The sequence below is a fragment of the Calypte anna genome, chromosome 8 (assembly GCF_003957555.1).
Source record: "Calypte anna isolate BGI_N300 chromosome 8, bCalAnn1_v1.p, whole genome shotgun sequence".
NCBI lineage: Eukaryota > Metazoa > Chordata > Aves > Apodiformes > Trochilidae > Calypte > Calypte anna.
In genome coordinates, this window is record NC_044254.1 from 30,504,725 (window position 1) to 30,530,578 (window position 25,854).

The 25,854-nt window shown below is 47.3% G+C and overlaps 1 protein-coding gene across 1 annotated transcript in view; it reads right to left on the minus strand.

Moving 5' to 3' along the window:
• Positions 1-25,854, minus strand: part of NEGR1 (neuronal growth regulator 1) — a 169,595-nt gene that overhangs the window by 58,751 nt on the left and 84,990 nt on the right. The window contains exons 3-4 of the mRNA XM_030455185.1: positions 8,254-8,379; positions 367-498 (exon numbers count right to left, since the gene is read on the minus strand). Of these exons, the coding sequence (XP_030311045.1) occupies positions 367-498; positions 8,254-8,379 (258 nt within the window). The remainder of the gene's footprint in view (positions 1-366; positions 499-8,253; positions 8,380-25,854) is intronic.

A 25,854-nucleotide genomic window follows, 5' to 3' on the forward strand; every position in this document is an offset into this window, starting at 1 on the left:
GAGCACAGAGAGCCCCTCTGGTCCCACACCAGGGAACTCCTTGGTGCCCCTCAGCTCTCCATGGAGCTCCACCACCACCTAACCCCCAAACCCAGGACTCGAGAGAGCTCCTCACCTCCTCACAGCACCCCAACTCCTCACAGCCTGCTCAGATCAGGACTCCACAGCAGCACTCCCAGGGCTGAGCCCCAGCCCTGCAGCCCAGCAATGGCTGTGCCCAAAGCTGAGCACAGGGCGGCCTCAGCCTCCATCTCTCTCCCCCTTCCTCGGGCACCTCAGCCCCACACACCACACTGACACCTCCAGGGCTCTGCCCTCTCAGCCACGAACGCCATATTTAGAGATTAAAAACACCTCAGGACTTACAGTTTACTGTCACTTTGACTTTTTTCACGTCCGGGACCGAGACGTCATTTTCCGCACTGCACTCGTACTCCCCGGCCTGGTCCCTGGTGACCCCGTAGATGTCCAGGTACTGCCCGCTCTCAAAGGGCTTGGCTGCAACGAGAGCAGGGACAGAAATCACTGGAAGCACAAAACACCTCAGCCTCACCACCAGCTGGAGGGACCTGGGGGAGCTGCAGGCCCCAGGGGCACCAGGCAGAACCCCCCGGGTTCCAGGCCAGGCTGCAGACCCCTCCCCAGCTCCAGGCCAGACCCCACACCCCTCCTCAGCCCCTGGGGATGGCCAAGGGTCCCTCCTGCCCCAGGGCTGCCACCCGGTCCTGACCTGAGGGCTCCACAGAAGATGGAGCCCAGGCCTTGGGTGCAGAGCTGCAGCAGCCATCAGGGCTCATGGGTTGCACCTGAGCAGAGAGCTCTGAGCACACAGCAGGCAGGAGCAGAGCCAGGGATTGGGCCAGGGAAAAGGAACCAGAACCCAGGGATTGGGCCAGGATAAAGGAAACAGAACCCAGTGATTGGGCCAGGGCAAAGGAACCAGAACCCAGCTGTGCAGCAATCCCCCCAGCCACACATTCTGACTCCTTTAAGGAAGCTCTGCACAACGTTCCTGTGACAGATTTGCTCCTCTAAATGAACAGTTTGTGTTCCATGACTGGTTCTGTAAAGGCAGCAACACAGCTCTTAGTCACACTGGGCTGAAGTAAGATAAAGTCACAAAACCATGGAACCATTTGGGTTGGGAAAGAGCTTTGGGATCACTGAGTCCAACCCTTCCCCCAGCAGTGCCAAAGCTGCCCCTGCCCCATGTCCCTCATCCCCACATCCCCAGGGCTCTGAAACCCCTCCAGGGATGATGGGGACTCCAGCCCTGCCCTGGGCAGCCTGGGCCAGGCCCTGACAACCCTTTCCAGGCAGAAATTTTAACATAACTTATGCTGCAAGATCCATGTGCATTTGTATAGTGCTGTAAACCCCATGTGTGTTATGCAGCTCATGAACAATTTAAAATATTAAAACTGAGCCCTTTTTAAACCTTCCCATCCCCAGAAATTTTGCACCTGGCTCACGTAAGAAAGCTTTCAGTAAATATTACAGATAAATATTTTTCTTAGGGAAAACACAAGATACCACATTTCATCTTCCCTATTTGCCTGCACAGTGTTTCATCTTCTTCAGCTTGTTTTGAGTTGTAGAGATTTCCCATGGCTGTGTGGGAGAACATAAATCGTGTCATGTAGAATATATACCCATAAGTAAATGTGAGTGTATTTAGGTTCTGTTGCATGCACATCCAGCTCAGAAAGAGGCAGTTCCTAAGCAGCAGGGAGAATAAATTGTGTCTGAAGACACTGGTGACTGAGGATAAGTGTCAGGAGCAATGCAGATTTCTCACTGTTTTTTTGGGTGATGTCCTACAGCCCGGGGTACCACACCTCCCTCTGCCCTTCTGCAGACCAGGTGCATTTTCTGGACCTACCAAGATGTCAGAACATGGCAGGATGGCTCTGCTTGCCTGAGAGACAACAAACTTACCAGACTTGGTGTCTGAGAAAAAGAAATCTCATTAGATTATCAACCAGAGGTGGGGTCAGCAAAGATCTTCCATCAAAAATGGGGAAAAAAGTTGAGTGTTTCAGAGGTGGAGACAAACAGGGTCACACTTATGTGTGGAATTTATGGGTACAGACATATGGGTTGCCTGGTGTGGGCAACGTGGGTCTCAGCCACTGACCAAGAGGCTGTAGGTTGGTCCTACAAGAGCAGGTGTCCCAGCTTGCCTCATTCCCTAAAATCACATCAGTTTCTGCCTCTGGGCAGAGCAGATACCAGGCTGAAAACGTGCTGGAGATCCCTGGTGTGCTGATGGTGTGGAGCAGTTCTGAATTCACAGACTTGATGGCAGGGTACCTGTGCTCTGCTGCCTGCAGAAGGCAGAGGCAGCAACACCTTCCCTCTGCAGGCAGCCTCCCAGCCCTGCTCTGTCCAAACCAGCTGGGGACAAGCAGGACAATGATCTTTTAAGAAGAAAGCTGCAGGATTTAAACCTCCTCTCATCTTATTTATAATTCATGGCACTTAAATGTAGGGATTTGGATGGGGATAAGTGTTTTCAGGAGGCCTGGGGTGGTTCCTGGAAGAGGCTTTGGGGGCAGGAACCCCAAGGGTTGCCCCAGGGATGTGGTCACAGCTTCTCCATCCCTCTCCTGCTGCCTGCCTGGAAGGGATGTCCCGAGAGTGAAAACAGAAAAAGGGAGCATCTTGTTGCATTTTAGAGATTATCTGTTATTTTTCTTTAAAAAATTGGTGCAAGCCCCGAAGTTTTCATGCTCTGTTCAAAAGATCAGAACCTCCCAAAATAGCTGTGAGGGACCTGACAGTAATGGAAGGGGAAAGAGGAGGAAACCACAGTGGTTTGGGTTGGTTTTGAACATTAAAGATTCTGTTTCACTGAAATATTTTCTATGATTCATAAATTGCTCACTCAGAAGTGCAATATTTCTCAAATAAAAATGATCTAATATCTGAGGGAATAAACTAAGCAAGTATTAAAACTCTAATTTTCATAGCATTTTATGAGTTATTAATGAGTTCATCTACTTTTATTGAAAAGTGAGAACTACTCTCCATTTGTTATAAAACAGTCAAAAAATCTATCCTTATTTCCCTGCAATACTTTCACATGGTTTTAGCTGGAACCTCCGTATTTTGCTGAGATTATAATTTTGCTCCCATTTGTCAGTTCCTTCAAAAGACCCAATTATGGGACCATCTTAGTTTGAGTATTGTCCTCCTGACAATGGTATTTTAACAAGAGTTTTTTCCTAGCCTGTTCAAAGACTTTAAGAAGACATGAAGATTTCTAGGAACACCTCCAGTCGTTCCTGAAGCGATGCTCAATCTTCTGGAACAGCCCCAATAAAAATGACATCTTTCTGAGATGCCTTCCTCAGAACTTCCTGACCGGACAGTGGGATGTCACTGGACCCTGAATGTCACTTAACTGGATCCTAATACATTCATATGAAATATTAACCTCCAAACTTCAAGTCCCCAGATGGCTTTAGCACAGACCAACCCATCTCCTGCTGGGGCAGGAGCCAGCAGTGGGAGTTGGTGTGTTTTGGATGTCCAGCCACCCCAGCAGAGCTGCTGTCCCCATGAGGAGGGTGCCCCAGGGATATCACCACTCTCTGCAAGAGCCCAGGGCCCTGCTGCTGGGGTTCCCACCAGGCTGGGAGATTCCCCCACTCCTGGAGGTCCCAGCTGGCACCCACCAAGCACTGGGCTTGTGTGCAGTGGTGCCTGAGCTCAGCCAGCAGTCAGGAGCTGACACCAAGGCAGGAAAGGAAGGGGTGCTCTCTGTGAACTCACTCCAGGAGCAGGATGGGGAAGCACTCTAACACACAGAGGCATCTGAGCCCTGAATTGTTATTTTTGACGAGAGTAACGTGCTGGCATCAACAGCACTGCTCCTGAAGCATCTGGTGCCAACAGCCCAGCCAAGAGGCAGCCAGCAGGTTTCTCTGGTGGCTCAGGACAGCTGTGAGCACATCCCTGTCCTTCCCTGGGACAGCAGCTGCCAGGAGCTGAGTGCAGTGCAGAGGAGCCAGCGGGAACCCTTCCTACCCCTCTGCTGCACAAATAAAAACCTCTCCAGTTCTGCTGACTCTCAGCCCGTGGCTGCTGCTGGTCCCTGCCCTGGTGTCTCCCTGCAGGTCCTGGCTGCTCTCCAGCCCCTCTCAGCTGGGCTGCAAGGAGCAGATGTTCCTGGGATGGAGCTGTTGCCTGTGAGCTGAGTGATGATGGCAGGAGGGAGCCACAGCACTGCCACTGCTCATCAGGTTCAAGTGCTGAATTCCTTCACATTCTGCTTTCCCAGCACCTAGAGGGAACCAGCCTGGCTGGCATACAGCATGGCAGCAAAGCTGAGTGGGAGAGGGGAACATCCACGCCAGGCAGCCCAGCAACCAGCAGCCACTGGTTTGAAGGCACCCAGCACAAAGCAGCTGGAGAGCAAGAGGTCTTTCTCCATGGTGGGTTGGAGGATCTGCTATTTGGGCTTTGGATTATGAAGCTGGGTCCATGGTGAGATCCTTTGGGTGCCCTGCTCAGCTCCCGGAGAAGCCAAGCAGAGAGTGGGTGAGGGCAACTTACAGGCCAAAAATGACATCATGTAAGATTGCAAAAACATAGGGGAGCAGCAGTGGTGTGACAAAACCCTCACCAGCAATGACATCTGCCAGATATTTAGAACTTAGGAGGATGAAATTAAAAGGTCAGAATCCTCTGTTCCTAAGGCTTTTAGTTTTAAAACTGTTTTGAAGCAAGAGATGGAGCATTCTAAAAGATGAGCTCACACCCTGTACACACACAAAGCCCTGGAAATCTGATAATAATTCTTGTTGGTTAAGTACTTCCAGCCTGGAAATCCAGGTGAAGAGTTCTTCCACTTGAACAAAACACTTCTTATTTCTGTCAGGTGTGGGTCACACCTGACAAACAGTGGCTCTCCAGCAGAAAGTGCAGGTGGAACACAACATTTGACATTAGCTGTGCCTACAGCAGGTGTAGTTCATTTCTCAGCATTTAGCTGGAAGGTTTCAAACAGCCTCTTTGCTCCTCCCCACACCCTGCCCCAGTGTCAGCTTTCTGGGGCCACCACCTCAAGATGTTCAAGTGTAAGGTGCAGCTTTCCTTGGGGCTACAGAAAAATCTGTTCCTTTGCATGTGCTAAAACAGTTCTTACAGGCTTTTGGTTGCAATATTCTTATTCCAATGATATTATCATCATCATCATCATTATTATTGTTGTTGTTGTTATGTTTATTATTACTACTACTACATTTTTTAATGCTTCAGCATGACTACTCTCTGGAAACAGGGCTGAGTGAAGAACAGGAGTGTCCTGGTGCCAGGGGTTTGCCCTTTCCCTCGCCACAGGATAATTTTTGTTCAGCTAAACTCATCATTTCTGGAGCCCTGCTCTCCCAGCACACTCATGCACACAGCCAGGGTCACCTCTAGGAAAATAACTCAAAGCTGGGCTGGAAGCAATGGGGATAAAAGTGTGAGAAAAGAATAAGGAAGAAGGGAAAAGAACTGGAAAAAAACAGTGCAGAATGAGCCAGGATCCAGGCAGAGGGGAGGGCCGCAGGACACAGAGATGCAAGGAAAGCAGGAGATGCCTACATCTCAATCTTTTTCATTTTTCCTTGCCTGCAGCCACAGGCTGTGATCCCAGCAGCTTTTCAAACCCAGCCCTGGAGCACACACCCGTGCAGACCAGTGTTAAAGGCTGGAGGGTTCTGTTCCAGGCAGACCTGAAATCTTTTAAAATTCTGGCTTCATTCTTAAACTATTGATGCTGCACTTTGCTCTTAAATGTCAGAACAAAATAAGTAATACCTGCAATTTATTCAGATGACATTTCAACAATAGGAGAATCTCAGATTACAAACTCCAGGCCTGTGTTCCTGCCAGTGCTGCAGGGGGTGGGCAGGGGCTCTGGAGTTCCATGAGGGGTTTGTACAATTAATATTTATCTAATGAAAGCATTTACATAATGACTGCGAGTTAAATGTGCACAATAAAGATTCCAGGCCAATAGTTTAGGTAGTAGGTGAAAAATCATCTCTGAATACATTTTTATTTCTATGAAAGGTTCATTTTTCTCCCTTGTTCAGAAAAATGGGACCCGACTTTATCCAAGGAAAATGATGCAGGTCATGATAAGCTTTTGGAACTAGTCTACACTGAATCATTTGTATTCACAGAATCCTGTTTCTTATCTTTTAGCAGCAGCTTTGACAAACTGTTTCAGAATATCCTAAATATGATTCATTAATATAATTTAGTGTTGCATTCTAGATGTGAGGCTCACACACAAGGCTCATTAGTGCCACTGGGAATTACAGGAGAAAACTGGTAGAAATTACAAAGTGCAGATGAAGCTTATGTTTAGATAAAGGTAATTTGCTGCAGACAGAATCTAAACCATTAGAGAAATCTGGTGCTTTCAGCTCTCTTGCATTTTGTTTTCTAATAAATCCAGGCTTCTTGTTTGCCAGACTGATATCTCATTGGCTTTGAGAGCCATTTCTGTCTGTCTGTGCAGCAGAACACCCACCTGAGGGTGCAGCATGACTGAAATGGAAAATTTCTCCTTTATTTGGTAGGCTGGTGCCCAGAGCACGTGCTGCAAAGTCTGTCTTTGCTTCCACCCCATTTTAGAAGATTTTTGAGCCAACAGTTATTAGGATCCAGGGTCCTCCCTGTCCTGTCCATTACTGATCAGCAGACACCAGGGCACACCCCAAGAGTGGGGCTGGGGTCCTGTACCTGATAAGGGTGTAAAGGGATCCAGACTCTCCTCAGAAGCAACAAGATCTCATTGAGCCACAGGAAATTCCATTAAAACAAGAAAAAAAAGCTTTTTTTAGTGAGTGCAATCACAGATTGCCCAGTGCCATCTCCATCTTTGGAGATATTGAAACCCAGCTGGAGAGGCTGTCAGCAGGAGCTGGTCAGGCTGATCTCCAGCCCACCTCAGCCAGGCTGTGGTTCAGTTCTGTGACTTTACCTTTTTTTAAGCACCAAATTTGTTAAGCCCACAGTTGTGTTTCATCTGACCTACTGCTCCAAGACAATCCACCAAGCCACCCTCTCAAAGAAAGCCCTCAGCAAGGGCACACCAGCATTGCACCCTGAGCCCTTGGGTTGACTCTATCCCTGGTTAGTCTGTCCCTCAAAATCTGTGCTCAGTTCTCAGTGGGGTGAATGTTAAACCTCTGCAGCTGGAGGCTCACTTTTCTCCTCTCAGTCCTCACCCTCAGTCCTTTGGTCAAGATAAAAAATACAAAATCAGTGGGGGTTCACTTGAAGCCCCTTCTCCAGCCTGAGAGCACTAACTCTCCTTTTCTGCTTTTTTTTCCTCTCCAGGAAAATTGTATCAGCTCCTTTCTGTAGACAATCTGATGCTTTAGGCTATTACTCTGAAGTATCGCCATGGTTTCCAATAAAATTTTATTTGACATTTAGTTAAAATCCATTTTTTTTTTTTGCTAGGATGGAATTTTTTTCCGTAGTCCCTTGATGGGCACTTCCAGCAGAATTCATTGTCATTGTCTTAAAGGTCAAAAGTGGTTTGGTTTTTTTCCAGATCTTGCTTTGTGAAGCAAACAGTTACTGAGGATTATGAGACACTGCTGTAGGCTGTGCCAGTCCAGGGAACTGTTCCTCCCTACCACCACACAGGAGCTGTGTGAGCCACCAGAAAGACCTTCACTGCAAACCCAGAGCACAGCCCCTCGAAAAGAACCAGCCCAAGGGCAGGTGCCTCTCCACCAAGTCACTCACCTAAAGGTCTTCCCTTATTATGTTATGAGGAATTATGTCAATATTAAAGAGAAACTGTGCTTTGAGGTGTCATTCTGTTTGCAGCTTTCCATGCCCATAATTTAATTTGCTCAGTGAAGGTGTTTTGATAAGCCACGCCGTGTTGGGGCATAAGGGTTCACTGGGAGTCACATTAAATTCAGCCACCAGTGGTTTTAACTCCACTCCTGCTTCCAGAGAGCCCTGGTGCTCTTGATTATTTCCTTGGTTTGGTTTTAAATGGAACTGTTTGATAAACACCTGGAGCCTGTTACAGCTGGCTTTAGAATACCCTCATTTGTTGGGGTGCCTGTACTTCTACACCCTCGTGCCAGAGCAGCACTGGAGCTTTCACCCAGCTCAGCTGAAAGCTGAGGAAGGATTTGATTTCCTAAAAGCCTGGTGGGGCACAGAGTTGTTAACACCAAGTGATGGAAAGAGCTGGGGGAGCTGCAGGGGTGTGGGTGCACTCACCAGAGGGGGAGATGTGTCTCCAGGAGATGGAGGGCTCAGGCTTCCCCGTGGCCAGGCACACCAGGGTCACATTGCTGCCTTCATTCACCACAATGTCGCTGGAAATGCGGAATATCTTGGGGGAAACTGGAATGAAACAAGGAGAAGGTTGTAAGGGGAAGGCTGGGGAAGGAGAGCTGGGATGCCCACCCCCAGGAGTGAGCAAACACAGGCAGCTATGGAACCAGGACCATGGCAAAACCTGCCCTGGGGCAAACACAATGATTTCCATGGGGTGTGCAGAACCCCAGCCATGGATTTCCAGTGCTACAAACAGGCAGGCAGCAGGAGTGCCTCCATTTAGTGCACAGCAAGATGTTATTGAGTTCCCAGGAAACTGCCCCTGATGGATGCTCTTCTTTAAGAGGAGGCTGAGCACCCTTCTGACAGTTTGAAAAGATGATGAAATTAAATTTTTCTTGCACTTTTAAAAAACAGTGACACCTCCTACATCCACTCTGTGTGGCCTTGGAGAGTCCTCCTGCCTCGTGGAGAAGACTGCAGCACATTTGCTTCTGGTGCTTTGGGTTTCTCTCAGGCCTGCACTACAACCCACCCCCCTCCTTCTCAGTGCCCTCTCCTCACAAAGAGCAGCAGATCACCCCTCAGATCATCCCTGGAGCCCCCCAGCACCCCCACCTCTTTCCCTCTCCCCCTTTTCTTTTAGGATGCCCACCAGCTGTGGCTGCCAGGCATGACTTTTTTTGGTGAGGGAGAGCTTCTCCAGAATGCCCCAAAGCCCCTAAGTTCTTCATCCCAGTGCTGGGCTGCACTCCCCACCCTGTTTTGCAATGATAACCTAATTTTTTTTTCCTAATTACAATTTCATAATTAAGCAATAAACGCAGCAGGGGGAGGAGAGAAGATGCTGCTCTCAGCAGCTGAACTGACCCTTTCTTTTGAACTGGAAATGATGTGCAGCCCAATCCATCTGTGCAACCACTTCTGCAAACACCAAGGTGCCCAGGGGTTTGCAAACCACACCCCAGAAGATGCTGCCTGGAGCCCCAGCAGCCTGTTCCTACAGCAGAGGGGACACAGCAGCTTGGGGCATGCTGACTCCTTCCCATAACAATTCCTACTCCTTCCCATAAATCCCAGAGCCAGACGTTGTCCCCCAGAGGGCAAATCAACACCATCAATCCTCCTCCTGCAGCTGGCTGGAGGCAGAGCACACTCACTGCCCCATCCCTACCACCCCAGCCCCCAACAGCCTCATGTAATCCCCTCGTACAAACCCTAATTCAGCATTTTGGAATGGCATTGATAAGAGACCAGACTGGGAACATAGACATCAGGCCCCCTGCATCTCATCAGGGTGGCAGAAGCTCCCCCAGCCCCACCATGGGGGGATCCCCAGCCCCTCTCCTCCCCAGCTTTCCTGCCTGGGTCTGTAAGACACAAGATTGGAGCTGTGAGTGGGAGAAGGTGGGGAATTTTCCAGACTTACAGATTAAGTGATTTTACTCTTAAGTAAATGTTCCTCTTCAGTTAGGCTTTGTTCATTTTCTAATTGATTGGGCTCTTCTTTAATCTAGGTTTTATAGCAGGGAAATTAAATAAACTCTAGCAGAGATGTCTGTAAGTCTGATTACGATGACAAGGAGCAGGCTGCACCATTTATGCATTTCCAAACTAGAATTAGAAAATAAATGAGCACAAGCCATACATTGCCTAAGATAAGAGACACGTGAAGACACCAAAGCCCAGTCCTGCTGCACAACACAATCCTCTGAAACTACACAAATAATGGGATGATCTACTACTCAGGAAAACTTGTAGATTCTATGTTTAGAAATGATTTCCTAGGAAGATGATCTATCCCATGACAGGAGCTTGGCTTCCAGAGTGTTTCTGGAACCTCACAGTTTGAGACAAAACCATTTCTGACATATTGGGATGCTGCTTGCTGACCAATAGGGATCACTGCATTCAGATCATTAAAATCTGTGGAGCTGATTAATTATGAATAGAATACAGATACATAATCACAATGGAGAGTTAATATTTAATAAGAATTAAAAATGTTCCTTTTGCATACGTAGTTCTTAGCACTGTCTCTAAAGACTCTGATCTGTGAGCGGATTTAGCCCTTAATATCTGCAGGGCTGAGCTTCCCGTGCAGATTAAATCCGTGGCAGAGCTCCTCTCCACTTTGACAGCTACAGCCTCTCACCCAGCCCACACAGCAGCCATGAAGGTCAGGAAAAGAATTAAATGTAGCAGTGAATAAATATTTATTTGGTGCCTGGATTAAAGGAATACATAAGAAATGTTACTAAACATCCTGGAGAAAAAGCTTTGCATTGCAGTGAAGCTGTGTTAGGTGTTGGGAAGGCAGCCTGTTCCATACATTGCTTGCCTAAATTTTGATTAACTGAGAGAAAAATAAGGAGTAAAAAGAGAAACGGGGAGAAGCAAAGGAGAATTCACCCTGCCAGGCAAGGCAGCATCCCCGGTGTCCCCCCAGGATCCTGGTGGGCACAACCCCTTCCCATGCCCTCCCCTCCTGCAGGATTCATTCTGTGCCAGGTTCCTGCCCATGACCAATTACAGCACAATTCCAGCATTCTCCATTATTCCCTTTCCCCAGCCCTTTGCTGAGAATACTTATGGCCCTCTGCTTTAATAAGCAATTTGTCAGCATTATAGGAGAGAAAAAACAACCCCAGGGAACACACTTTAAGAAGCTGTTTACCTCTCTGGCTTGCGTGGAGTTTTGCTGCAATATTTACCAGAGCTCACATGCACTGAATAAACACAGCCCCTTGACTGCAAGTGCCACCAGCAGAGTGTGACACCAGGGACACAGCCACGTGTTCCATTTCCCTCGGGCTGCTTAGAGCACAGAAAGAAATCTGTTTCTGTTTCTGAAAGCAATTAAAGCAAAATGGCAGAGGCAGGATGGGCAGAGAAGCCTCAGTGCCAGCAACCAACAGTGCAACAGAACCAGAACCTCAGCAATAACCAGCAGCATCTTCTGACACCAGCACCACCATCCACCCTGCTGCCACCCAAGTGCCATCATCCGTGGAACCATTCCACCAGCTCCTGGGTGACAACAACCCCAAGGCCTCCAGGACAAATGAAATGGAGACACTGGGCACTTGCTGCCCTGAAGGACCTCCCAGTGACCTTCACAGACCCTGCCCTGACCTGCAAAAACCTGCCCACAGTGGGGTCTGCCACCCAAAGTGAGGGCTGCCTTTGCTCCCAGCCTGGTGCCCCAGCCCTTGCTGTGTCTCAGAGGGAGAAGGATGGGTCAGGATGTGCAGAGCAGCTGGGGAAGCTCTGGGGACGGCTGGGTGCTGATCCAAGTGGCTTTGCAGGGTCATTTGTTACCATGAGAAGTCAGGAAAACACCACCTGGGCTGCACCCCCAGCAGAAATCCAGAAGAACCACCCAGAAGAGGAGGAGACCAGGATCTTCTGGGGCTCCCAGCCATTTCATTCCCTGGCTGGGGCGTCCTCTCTGGCACTTTGGACCCTCTGATCCCACCAGCCCACAAGAGGTTGAATGACTCCTGGTCCCTGCTGCCCCTTCACTCACTCTCCAGCAGGACCCAGGCCCTCAGCAGGAGGTGCTGGGGACATCACCCCTGTGATGGCACTAACGTTGTGACACCACATCTGAGAGCCTGTCTTTCAATGTAGATTTTCCCCCAGGTACCCAGGGAAGTTGTGCTGTTTCCTGTACACCAGCCTTACCCAGCTGTTCGGGCTGTTAACCCAAGACAAGCCCTCACCAGGGCTGATGCTCTCTAGCAATCCATCCCCCAAAGCAGGGCCAGCAGGTCCTGGCTTGGTTCCCCTTGGGTGGCCCACAGGGATGGGAACAGGGGACAGGGACAGCCCTGGCTGCTGCAAGAGCCATTCCCTGAGCTGGCCCAGGGCCACTGGTCCATCACCCTGGGCTACCCAGAGCAGGGGGGGTGCTGCCTGTCCCAGGGTCACCTTCCTCTGCATCCTGCCTTAAGGACAAACAGGTCAGGGACCTCTCTGCCCCTCCTGCCTGCTGCAGCTCCTGCAAACCCACATTAACACATTGATTTCTCTCTGCAGACAGAATAATTTATTGCTTGGCTTTCCAATCTGCATATTGATTTCATTAGCTTGCATAATATCTAGAAATCACTAACGTGACATAAGAACTGGATTATTGTTCTTCTTTTTATGGCTTGGACATAATAATTAGTTTTTTATGACAAATACATGGCAAAATTAGAACGTGCTTAGCAGGGTTATTAAAACCAGGGCTGAACTCCATTTGCCACTGATTGGGAATCCATACAAGTGTTCAGTTTGCAATCATCAGATCCCTGGCATCTGGGAAAGCTTCTGCTTTACAAATGAGCCCAGTTTCCAAAAGTTTTCACAAATTTTAGCATATGCCCTTGCATGAAGACTCCTTGTGGAAATAAAAACCTAACTTCCCATTCTTTCTTTTTTTCTGTTCTTCCTATTTGAGGCAGGAGGGTGGAGCAACCTGTGATGGCATCACCAGGCACATCCCTTACACGTGAATTGGGGGGGAAGAAAAAAAAAAAAGGAACAGCTAATCAAAGGAAAGTTTCTGTGAAAGAAAAACAATCCCAGGTTGAAGAGTGGTGATCAGGAATAGATCATAGGTGTGAACTAAAGGTGAGAAGAGGGGGTGGCATTTATGGACAGCAGGTTCTTCACAGGTGGTTTGACCATCAATACCTGTCACCAAGCAACCCCAAATCCTGAAGTGGCACCTGGAAGCTGCCAAGGCTGCTGCCAGGCTCATTAATGAGCACAAACAGATGGAGTTTCTCTCCCAGAGCTGGGATGGCTGCTGACCCCCAGCAGCTCCTCCGTGGCGGGGACCCAGCTGGAGGTGGCTGCAGGTACCTGCAAGTGTTGGTGCTTGTCCCCCACCCCCAGCCCAGCCACAGACCCATGGGGTTTGGGAGGGGACATCACACACCCAGGGGCTTCAGACTGAACACCAGAGATGGCAGATGCTGGGGACCCCAAACTACAAGCAAGAGGGTGGCAAAGAATTACAGAATCATCATGGTGGGAAAGGACCTTCAAGATCCATCCAAGTCCAACCATCAGTCCTACAGCACCTTAACCACTGAATTATCCCCCAAAGTGCCACAGCTGCCTGGTTTTTGAATGCCCCCAGGAAACCCCCCTGGCAAGGGAGCTGTGCCCAGGTCACTGACAGTCAAGTGGTTAGTGACCAAAGTCACCCCCTCACCATGCAGAATTCCAGAGTCATCACCATTGGATGCCTCAGATGCCCCAGGAAGCAAGAAACCATCTCTCTGTTTTAAAGTGCCCTGAATTTTTTCAAGATTTCAAAATGACTCATGCCTCCAGAAATCCTCCACCTCTGGCAAACCTGTGCAGTGTTCTCATCCTCAGGCCTGTAAACAAATTCCATCCCCTACACGGCTCTAAATGCCACATCTAAAATACCTGATTATAAAATGGAAAAAACAATGGCAAACATCACAGAAGAGATTTTTTTTCCAACAACATAATTCATGTAGTTGAACACATTGCACCCTAGTATTGAACTTAAAAAAAATATATAATTGTGCTTTTTAGAGCTGTAAAATAATTTGTCACCACTTGAAAAAAAGCCCTTGCTCTACTTTTACATGTTTTTTTATTTTAAGAATTCATTATTTGCTACACGAGAAAAATTACTGCCTCCTCCTCTGCTCAGCCCTGGTGAGACCCATCTGGAGGGCTGGGACCAGGAGTGGGCCCCTCCTGGGAAGAGTTTTACCAGGGTCCAGATGACACTTGCATCAAGCAACAGCAGATGAGCAAGAGCAAATCAACTGCAAAGACTTAAATCTGCTGAGCTTAAAGCAAAATTTAAACTGCTGCATCTGAAAGGCTCTGGGTTTCTTCTCAGAAACCCTCTGTGGTGCAGACTCATCCCAAGCACCTAGCTTGAGGCAAGGGCAAGGAAGGTTTTCCTTTGGGAAGATCCTGGAGCATTTCCCAGGGGTGTTTTCAGTGCAGCTCCAGGAGCAGCTCACAGATCCCTGGAGCAAGGTGGGAGCCCAGGGGGTGGGATGGTCTCACAAGACAGCAGAAAGCACACACAAAGCCCAAGCTCCAACCTGGCTCCCTCCACCCACCTCAGAAATGCAGGTAACCACCTGGATGACTGCCCAGGAAGCAGCATTGTTTGTCCAGCTGAAGTCTCCTCATTAAAATCAAATATTGCCCAAAGATAATCCACGTTTTTTGTCACGCTTAACAAAGTAAAACAAAATCATCAGCTCAATATTCAGTCAGTTATGAAATACCCCCCAAACATCCCTGAGTTCTGGAGTAAGGCTAGCAGAGGTTTGGAATCAGTCAGGACTCTCCAGAAGCAGAGAGCAGCCTGGGCTGGGGTGGCACAAACCCTCATTCAGGTGGCAATCAGTCCCCAGCTGGGAAAACTAAGAATAGGTTTGGTTTTTCTTTTTCCTTTTTCTGCATTTACATGATTAGTTCCTTATCAGCAGAGTGATTGAAGAGCAGTGCCCAGAGGTCCCCACCTCCTGCTCATTAAGCACACTCTGCCTGGTTCTCAAGGGACACCTTGGCACTGCTGCTGGGACAGAAATTACGGGTGGGCTGTGAAGAAAAATGGCTGGATCTTGAGTCATCATTTATTTCCCATTCATGCCAACACTGAAGTGTGAGGAAAGCCTCATATGAGTACTGCTTTTGGGAGGTTTTGATTAATCTCTTTCCCTCTCACCTCTTGTTAACAGCACAGCCCTGATTGGTATAAGCCAATGTAACAGCCTTTATGTTTTAACCAGAAAGTTATTGTCATTATTATCTGTTATCAGAGATCAATTTCTGCTAGACCAGCTTGAAAATCAGTCTTAGATGATAGAAAAAAGACCCTCATTGCCACAGGAACATACCAATGGAAGGAAAAAACCAAATAAACCCCATGTAAGCAAGTGTTCCAGCTCTGTATTCACTGTGCTCCTGCCAGCAAGGAGCTATCAGCTCTATCACTGATGGATTTTTCACTTATCCCCAGAATTTAGCTAGAGACTAAATAAATTGAGGATTTTTCATAGTTTAGTGACATTTAGAAAATGTAACAGAAATGAGGCTAAAATATCAGGTGGGCTTTTCATTTAATACACCCTAACAGTGCTTCTCAGGGACCATTTTACACTCTCATGCTGCTGCCCCCAGTGCTGGTGTCCCACCCAGCTTCTTCAGAGCTGGGAAGTAAAACAGGTCAGTCAGACAGTGTGTGATCTGTCTGAGAGAGCCTGGCCCCAAGCTGGAAGCAAACCACCCCTTCTCCAAGGAGGACTGAGAGGTGTCTCCAACCCAGATGCTTCTGGAAGCAGCATCCTGGCCCGAGCCCCAGAGTTTTAGCAGAAGCCCCAGAGCTTCACCCCCACCCAGGTCCTGCTCTGCCAGGTGGGCAGGACACTCCCTGATGGGCAAAACTTGTGATGATGCTGAAGGTCCTTTGAAAGACACCCAAGGCAGGTTGCTCTCTCCCAAGCAAATCGAAGGGTCTCCTTCTCTTCCCCACAGTTATTTTGTCATGCAACCATTTCTCCAGCAACGAAGCAGCAGACTCTCTGCAGATAATCATTCTTCAATTTCTGATGCCATAGATTTTCCCTGTTTTCTGTGACTCACATTGTTCACTCAGTAAATGCAGAGAGAAGGGAAAGGACAAGCACTTGTTCTCTCTGCAGCCCTTTCATCACTCTCCTACATTTTTTCATTACTGTACCCAATTTATCACTGAGAAAGTACAGAAAGAGAAAAGCCATATTCTGTGCCTCAAGATGGGTTTGTTATCAGCAGCTTGGTGCTTTGTAAAGCAGAAGAAATGTAGAAAATAAATTCGCCATCTCTATTAATTGATTTGTAAAAATCTCACTTCAAATCAGAAAGACCTTTACTGAACCAAAAGATCTAGCAACCTGTCATTTTTCTCTCAAAGCTTCATCTCCTTCCCTTTAGGCAAGGCATTCCCAGGCACACTGGCAGCAGCAGGAGCCCCAGCACCATTTCCCCCTTGGAGAGGTCTCTGGGTTCCACCAAGGGAACACTCGGAGGGGTGATGCCACCCTAACCCCCCAGGACAAGCCCCAGCTCCTCCTGCAGCCCCTTCCAAAGGCTGCTTACATGCTCACCATTCCAGCTGTGCTTTGCACACCAGGAGTTAATTAAGTCCTTTTTTGCTGACTGTGTAATTATTCTCTTTAACTTTTCTACACACAACTGAAATTGGTTGTGGTGAAAAGGAAATCACTTGATTTAGGAAAAAAAACCCCCACCCTTTCCTGATCCCTGCTACTGAGAGCACTGTGGGGCAAGGATGAGGTGGTGGTGTTAAGGCTTTGTGAAAAAGTGAAATAAAAGGCAAGGAGAAGAACAGGGCTTTGCAGGCACCCAGCCCCCAGAGCAACATGTGCCCCAGGGGGGTGGGCAGGAGGCTGCCCAGCTTCAGAGGGAATCCCTCCTCCCAAATAAAGGCTGTGTGGAAAGGGAATGCACAGGAAAAGGACACTTTGGAAAGGATTACTGTGGACATGGGGATGAGCTTTCCTAAAGCAAAGGTCAGCTCTGCTGCTGGAATGTCCTCGGGGCACCCAGAAGTTCCAGAGCAGGGCTCCCATCCCCCAGAGGTATCACAGGCTACTTTCAGCGAGCATCACTCCTCAATCAAACCACAGCTAAGGATTCAATCATGAAAATGTAAAATAAAACATGATAAAAAAAAAAAAAAAAAGCAGAAAAAAGGGGAAGAAAAAAAAAAAAAAGCAGTAGCCTACTGGCTAACAGGAAAATTTTCCCAGCTGGTGACTGATTGCTGTCTAAAGGAAAGGCCTGAGCCACAGACAGTTTTCTATTTTAGTTGCATTGTTTAAGCTAATTTAGCACACACAGATCCGAAAGTGCTCTGAAAAATCAGGGATTCTTTCCCTGTGGCTGACAGACCACTGGCTAGGTGATTAATTTAATTATTTCCTAGGCAAATGATGGCAGATTTACTTCTCATTTTGATTCTGAGAAGGATTATTCCCTGCTTCAGCCCCTCCCACACGTGCCAAGGTCCAGGGGCTGGTGTCTCTGCTTCTGGGAGAGGAATAATGTGAATAATGTGGGCTTGGGAGGGGTTCTGGGAAGCATCATCTCAGACAATCAATGCAGCAGCAGCAATCTAGTTTGATTAATGAAGTTATTCCAATCCATTAAAAATGTAACTAAAAGTTCTGTGCAAAGGTTATTCTTGAAAATCCTTTCCAGTTCAGTCAATTCAAACATCTAGTATATCCACAGCTGGCATGCACTGCCATTTTCATGCTGTGTTCTTACAGAAAATGGGTACCCAAAAAAAGAATGGTTAAACCCATGAAAATTATCAAAGGTAAAAATAATCCAGCACTCTATCTAATTTAAAGACTCCCCACTATTAACTTTGGGTGGCAGTTTGTCAGGGGAATGCTCACTAAGAAAGGACAAGAAAGGAACAACTGGGTGGGATGGGATCAACAATTATCATTTAAAACACAGTCTGAATAAACCTGCATAAACCAGAAGGTTTCAAGGTCTGTAGAACATTCTTGGTGACCTCTGATTACCCAGGCAGTGACAGGAAGAGGACAACAATGCACATCCCAAACCCTACAAACACATCTGCCCCAGGATCTGCTCCCCCTCTCACCACTGACACCCATCCCTCCAGGACTGGGTTTAACCACCTCTGCTCCGTGCTGCCTGCCTTCAGTTTTTGGAAGGGAAAGCCAGGACTGGCTGTGTGACCATCACTCTGACACCAAGCTGTGGTTCCCATCTGCTGCCTGACCTTTCCTAGAGGGGGAAATCAGGCTGGTCTTTCATAATCCTGCTTGAAAAATTAACATTGCTCGTTTGTCATCTATTGCCATTTGATTGTTTATGAGAGGCTCCTTTTTTCAGCATGTTAATTCCAGACTTTTTTTTTCCAGGGCAAAAGTTAATTTCACTCCCTTGTATTTTGCAGGCTCTTCTGTTTATTGCTTTTTAAAAAAATACATACCAAGTTTTATGTCCCCCCAGTTTTCCTAAGCAATTTCACAGAACAGAATCAGAGAGTGGCTGAGGTTGGGCAAGGCCTCTAAGATCATCAGGTTCAACCATCAACCCCACACCACCGTGCCCACTAAACCATGTCCTGAAGTCCCACATCCACAAGTTTGTGAACCCCTCCAGGGCTGGTGACTCCACCACTGCCCTTGCCAGGGTTCAGAGGTCTCTTCACTTCAGGGGGGTCAGCAGAGGACAGGACCCCCCCAGCTGCTCCTGGCCTCACCCTAGCATGGTGCTCAGCTCACACACATCTCCTGCAGCCCTGGGACAGGTTTGATCTCAATCACCATCCTGACTCACCCACCTGCTCCTGCACACTGAGCACAGACCACTTTTACCCAGGAAAATGGCTCTCTGGTGACACCAGATCTGTACTGAGCAAGTTTCCAGTGAATTGACTCAGTTCAAGTGAGTCAGGGCTTGCTCCCTGAATTAAGTCTGCTGCTGGGTATTTATTCAGTATTTATTTTTCTTCTCACTACGTCGCCTAGAAATTAGTAATGATTATCTAACATTTAAACTTGGAATTGCTTTCCAGGTTATTAATCTCATCTGCAGAGCTGCCCCGTGGCCCAGCAGTGTGTTGTGAGCACTACGATTTCATCTTCATGACGCTCCAGTGACACGGGGAGCATCAGCACTAATGGGGATTAATGGGATTATTAATATTCACATTTTACAGACAGCTAACACCAAATTAGACCCAAACTGCTACCTGCCCAACAGTTCTGGGTACCTGAGCAGAGACAGTGCAGGCAGCAGGTCCTGACACAGTGTCAGTGTCCAGCAGGACCCTGCCGTGGGCTTCAGGGGTATTTTGACATTTACACACAAAAAAAGATAAAAAATGGCCCCAGTTTCCTAACTTTGCAACGTGAGTATTATTTTGATGAGGCTTCTCTAAACAGTATCAGCAGCAAAGAAGTGGTTTGACCCGACAGCTAGAGCTGCTCCAGCTCCAAATGACCCAGAGGGCTCTGGCCAACACACTGCTGTTTGTTCAGCCGAAACAGAGGGAGAGTTCATTTCTGAGGCAGCTGCAGAGCTGCTCTGCACGTCTCCAGTATTCCTGCCCTGAGCTTCCTGCCCTTTGCTGTACTACCTGTAAACCAGGAGATCCCTTCTGGAGAAAAACACAGGGAGTTTTTCTGCTGTATCAACATGCTCAGCCCAGCGTAGCCGTGAGATGATGACAGGAGCACTCCCTGAAACAGCACTGTCATTTTAATTCAATTTACAATGTTTTAAAGCAAAGTCCTGCAGCATTGCCCAAGCATCACCTCCAGACCATTGAGTGCCAAAAGAGCTCCAGCTCCCTGGTAAGGGATTTGATTTGACTAAGAAAGGTCCAAGTGACAATTTTACCACCATTTCAGCCATGGAGCCACAGCAATGGATTCAGCTGCTGCTTCCCATGTTACAGTGACACCTCCACTGTGTCAGAGCACACAATTACCATCCTGAGTGTCTCTGCTTACAGAAATCAATAAAAATGAAAAATGTGAAAGGATTCTAGGGGCTTGTCCCTATAAATTACACTGATTGTGTAGGACTCCAATAACAATGGATAAATCAAATCTGTCCTGCTATGCAAAAGTACCACAAGGACCACAGCCACTGCAGCAGGGCACTTATTCCAGTTAACATGGACTTCCAGAGCTGAGAACTCAGAGTCCTGGTTAATTAGGGCTGCAACACCTAGCTAAGGACAGGAGGAAATCCATGAACTCCTACGTGACACAGAGGAAGGCAAGCAGGGCTTCTGTTTACCTTTTCTCATGCTACTACCACATTACATGAAAAAAAAAATGCCCTCAAATAGTAAAGCAAATTAAAGGGCATGAGGAAGAAATTAAAAAGATGCAGCATGTAAACAATGATTTCCACAAGACCTCCCAGAACTACAGAGGAAGAAGGGAAACCTTGAGTGGCAAAGCAGTCAGCACCCCCCTGTCTGCAGAGGGAAACACCATGGTTTGCCCTGGCTGAAGCTGTTCCCATGCCAGGTCCATCAGGGTGGGCAGGAAGGGACCTTCCTCACCCAGATGCACCTCTTTAATGTAAAAATGCAGATTCTGCTGCTGCAGGGTGTCTGGGGTGTGCAGACCCCCTGCATGGAGGGAAAATCCACCCTTGGCAATGCCAGGGGAGCATCCCCAGGTGGGAAGTTGGCACTTCCCTGCTTGTGTACAGAAATTAATAGAAATTCTGACTGGCAATTACTCCTGGCTCACAAGAGACTCTGTGTATCTGCTCTAAGTGGAGTCAGGATGGAAATCAGTCCCCTCAGCTGGAGGAGGGCTGGAATGTAATGCCCTAGCACAGGGCTGAGCCAGGAGCTGTAAGGCTGAACTCAGGTGGTCAGTCTGGATGAATAGTACAGGTTTGTTTAGAAGCAGATGAATTCCTAAATTTGAAAAGAAATAAAAAAAAAAAAAAAAATCAGTTCACATACAGCTGAGACGGGGACTCTTTGGCTTTGAGGATTGAAATGAAAAATAATAAAACTTCCTTGGGGAAATGGAAATGGTTTGTTCAATCTAACCCAGCCCCTGGTTTCTCTTCCAGGGTACAGAATCCTGTCCAGCTCCAATAAATGCCACCTAGAAAAGGACAACTGAAAAGCTGAAGGCAGGAAATGCTGGTGCCTGAAGAGTGACTCTGATTATCTGTTCCTGTGGGACATTTTAGGGTCTGTATCCCTGATGGCCCCTGGGGCTGCATGGTGTGATAAGTGATGATGCTGTTCAGGCCCTGGCTTTTCAATCTCAGCACTGACTGCAACGGGAGCACAACTTCAGAAACTGCTGTAAAAACCACATTCTTTTTGACAAAAAGGACCCAGTGCCTACAGTGAAACCTTCCTGGCTTCACCTTATTGTGTCAACCTCAAACTTAATTCCTGCTTTTCCATCTCCCCAGTCTGGGCCAGCAGACCCACCTGTGTTTTGTTCACCAGCACTATTAAAACATTCCCTGCAGTGTCCCAGGGACAGACTTCCCATTTCTTAACATCATTTAAGCTACAGAGGTGGCTTCTGTAGGAAAGCTTGTTAGACACAAGATATCCACCACGTGGAGTCATTTTTATTTTAAACCAAGCTTCTATACCCTGGGGATGCCTGATGGTAGAAATAACCAAAATCTGAGGTCTCTGCCATTCCTGGGGAGAGGCCACAGTGGAGAAGAAGCAAATCAGCACCTTCCAAGGGCTGAGTTCAACACAGTGTCAGGAAGGAAACTGCAGCAGCACCTGAAGCAGAGAGCAATGGATGCTGAGCTGGGACTGGGGGTGTTCTGCAGCTGACTGGCACTGAAGAGCCACACTGCTCACACTGCAATAGGTGCCCTATGACCTCTGCTAAGGAGTCATGATTAATATTTACAGACTGGCACTATCCCTCCATTCTGTTCAGCCTGTTTCACAGCAAGGGGCACGAGCTGTTCAGGACAAGACTTCTCTGGCCTCATATTTAAAAACTGTCTTACTGGAACAGACTGGTTCAGCTGGACACCTTCAGCTCAGCATCCTGACCAGCAGCAGGCACCCCAGAGGCAGGAGCAACAGCAAACACTATTTCATGCTATCTTTGCACGGGAGTGATGGAGAAGGGGCTCTGCAGAAAGCAGTTTAACTTGCTGAGACCTTGTCACCTGCAAAGGGACACAGACTGAGGGCAATGAGCCTGGGGCATCACCAGGTGAGAGGCTGTTAGCACCCAGGCTGGGTCTGGGATCAATATGGGCAAAATATTTGAGTGTGCTAATTACATGCAATTCACTCTGAAAACATCTTCCCTTTGAAGTCTTTCAAACAGAAAGATTTTTTCCTATAAAACAAACCTTTTTATTGCATAATGGAACTGTTGAGTTAATTATAAGTTTTCTGCCAAAGATCTATTTTACATAAGAAAGCAAATCTGCCAACTATTAAGGAAATTTTCCAGTTTTCTCTCCCGGATGATAGAAAGGGAAATAATGTCATATTTTAAATTCAAAGTGGGGATGATTAAACTTTCAGCCTAAATAGAATAAGAACATTTCTGAATCCTGAGGACAACAAAACGAGTAATCTGCTGAGGACAATATACAACCAGCTTAGAGTCCTGTACTTTAGCTCTTACTATCACAAAGCCTTACAAGCAAGCAAAAAATTAACTATTTGTTTTGTCTCACAGTAATGTTTGCAGCAAAGTTGGCCTTTAGGCAGGTTTAAAAATCACAGGCTTTTGAGTGCTCTTGTTTGATCCAGCTCCCAAAGGGCCTTTTTATCCATGTAAATCTGGGCACTCAACATTCAAGTTCACATCTCTCTTGTGAGATTTTTGTTTAACTTTTTCCTTTTAAATGAACATATTAACCCGAAGGGATGAATGTTCAAAACATCAGACAGAAAAAAAGGAATGCTAGAAAATACAGTAAATTAACAGATTTTGTATACGCATCTCCTTGAGCACAGTTTTCAAAATGTACCCATGGGGCTCAGCTATTCTGTTTGCAAAAATCCTAAGCTTTTATCTGAATAGCTAAGGATAAAAGATCTGTGATAAGTAGGTATAATAGAAGTCAGAGTCACATTATAGGACTGTATTAACAATCAGTGCTATATGGTTTTCATTTTGCTACAGTTTTCTTGTATGGTGCAAAAGATCTTGCACCATTTATCACCCTTGTTACAGCTCTGCAAATTACAATATGCAAGAAACACAGCCCCAGGAATTTCAGCCCCCCAGCCACACATTCTGTGACTCCTTTAAGGAAGCTCTGCACAACGTTCCTGTGACAGATTTGCTCCTCTAAATGAACAGTTTGTGTTCCATGACTGGTTCTGTAAAGGCAGCAACACAGCTCTTAGTCACACTGGGCTGAAGTAAGATAAAGTCACAAAACCATGGAACCATTTGGGTTGGGAAAGAGCTTGGGGATCACTGAGTCCAACCCTTCCCCCAGCAGTGCCAAAGCTGCCCCATGTCCCTCATCCCCACATCCCCAGGGCTCTGAAACCCCTCCAGGGATGATGGGGACTCCAGCCCTGCCCTGGGCAGCCTGGGCCAGGCCCTGACAACCCTTCCCAGGGAGAAATTGTTCCCCAGCTCCAACCTAAACCTCCCCTGGCACAACTTGAGTTGTGCCAAAAGCTCCTCTTGTCCCATCCCTTGTTCCTTGGGAGCAGAGCCCGACCCCCCCTGGCTCCAACCTCCTCTCAGGGGGTTGCAGAGAGCCAGAAGCTCTCCCCTCAGCATCCTCTGATCCAGGACCAACACCCCCAGGGCCCTCAGCTGCTCCTGAGGGGTAATTCAAATGCTGAGCACTATCTGGTGAAAAGACAGCTGTGAAGACAAACCCTTTAAGAATCAGAATATTCTACCAAAGTAAGGAGGGGCAAACACATCAACCATGACTCAAGGAAAAAAAGAAACTCTGAATTTTTGCTTTGTAACCAAACACATTTTGCAGGGTATTTTAAATGGAAGTGCCACAGAAGCATAACAGCAACTTAAGACACTGCTTTGGGTCTGGATGAATCCCATGGTTTTCTCCTCCTGCCTTTCCCCCATCTATCCCTGGCTGGCAGCTTCTCCCAGTCCCCATGGTGATTTCCACTGGTCACCAGCACTCCTCCCTGGCTGCCTGCTGGGAATCCCAAAGGGATCCCAAAGTCTGCAGCTGTAACTGACCCACATGTGGGGGTTATTGAACAGTTCCCACTCATCACTCCTGTTGCTGAAAACACACTTGTGTAACTGGATGAATAACAGCTCATGGAAAAAAACCCCAACCCCACCAGCTCAGGAAAGTCACTGCCATGCCAGACACCCAGCTCTGCTGCCCTGAACTGTGTGTAAGACGTGCAAGAATGCTGTAAAATTAAGCATTTGGAAAATGAGCACAAGAACAGCATCTTCCTGCCTGTTTGCTTCAAAGGATGCTCTGATTTTCCTAATTGCCTGAAAGAGGGCTTCGATTTACTGTTTGCTCCAAACACTGCTCTAATTTAGTTTACCCTGTGAGTCTGCAGCTGTGCTGGGGATGCTTGAGCTGTTCTTCTGCAATTCATTCCCTCAGTTCCTCACCTGACATGGTTTATGTCTTTGTAGACTGGACTCAATACCTTGCACTGGATGAAGACTTAGACATACTGACCTTCAACATAACCACATCTCCTGGCTGGAAACCCAAAAACACTTTCTTTGTTAATCTATCCTAAAAATCTGAATCATCGCTGTAATTATCAATTAGGTTGGAGAAGGATAATTTAGATTTCCCTATGCCATAAATATTATTTTTTTCTAAAAGTGAAGAGAGAAGCATAGTTCTAGGACAGCTCCAGGAGCTGCTTGAAGCATTGCCAGCAACACGAGAAGCAACTTGACTTCTTTTTTCAGTTTTACTCACAAAGCCAGGGCTAGCTGATTATGTCTGGTGCTGTAATTAACCCCTGATCCATCTGCTGATTGAAGACCACTGACTCCTGACCAGCAAGACCCACTTTGTCACTTTTGGGTGCTCATGCCTCCTGGGTGGGATGTAATGTCATCAAAGTATTAACAGATATTAATACTTAGTTATCCATTAGAAATACTTTTGGTCTGTTCTTTCCTTCACGGGATTTCAAATTAACTCACACGTTCAGTCACCACCAAAGTGCTCTAAACAACCTGTTAGTGATGTGGCAACTACTGCTTCACGTACCATGCCTGGGCAATTCCCAGATGGAAATTGCAGCTCCTCAATGACACCAGGTGAGCCACTAGAAATGGGATATTCTGGTCCCTGTCCTACAGCTAAGGGCTCCCATGCCATCCACACACTGTCCCAACCCTGGGGCACTGCCCTGCAGCAATTCCCTGGTCCTGCAGCTGCTGCTCAGATCAGCTGCTGTAGGACACCCCTTGGGGAGGGCTGGGGAAGAGGCTGGAATCCTCTCCCCACAACCACTGCCAAGGGGCAGCCCTCTTCTGACAGCCCAATTCCCAAAACCAAAGTCTGAGAGATAAAACCTCAGTGTGATGGTGTTTAATGACAAAAGGGGGAAGAGCAGCTTCCCTGCTCCCCCCAGCCCCTGCCAGTGCCTCGGGTTCGGGCACCTCTGCACTCCCTGTCCTACAGGCTTTTCAGATGTAACAGCTGAAACAGTTCCCTTTACATCTTTATGAAAGCTGCACAATCAAAGCTCAATTTTTTTCAAATGGAGATTTTCCAGGCAGGAAACATTTAATCCACATCCTTTAAAGCTTTCTTTCAAGTTTCTTACAATTCACTATTACAGTCTGAATCTGCCACTTCACTTTCCCCTTGCTTTAAACCCTTTCCAGAATATTTCCTGAATTAGCTCTGCAAGTTCTTTTTAAAAAAACTGCATTTAATTTTGCTCTTTCCAACCGGTGGATTTTACTGCTTGTGCATACCAGATATTGTCATCATCCTCTCTTACCCCCTCCTAAGCTATAAAATCAAAAT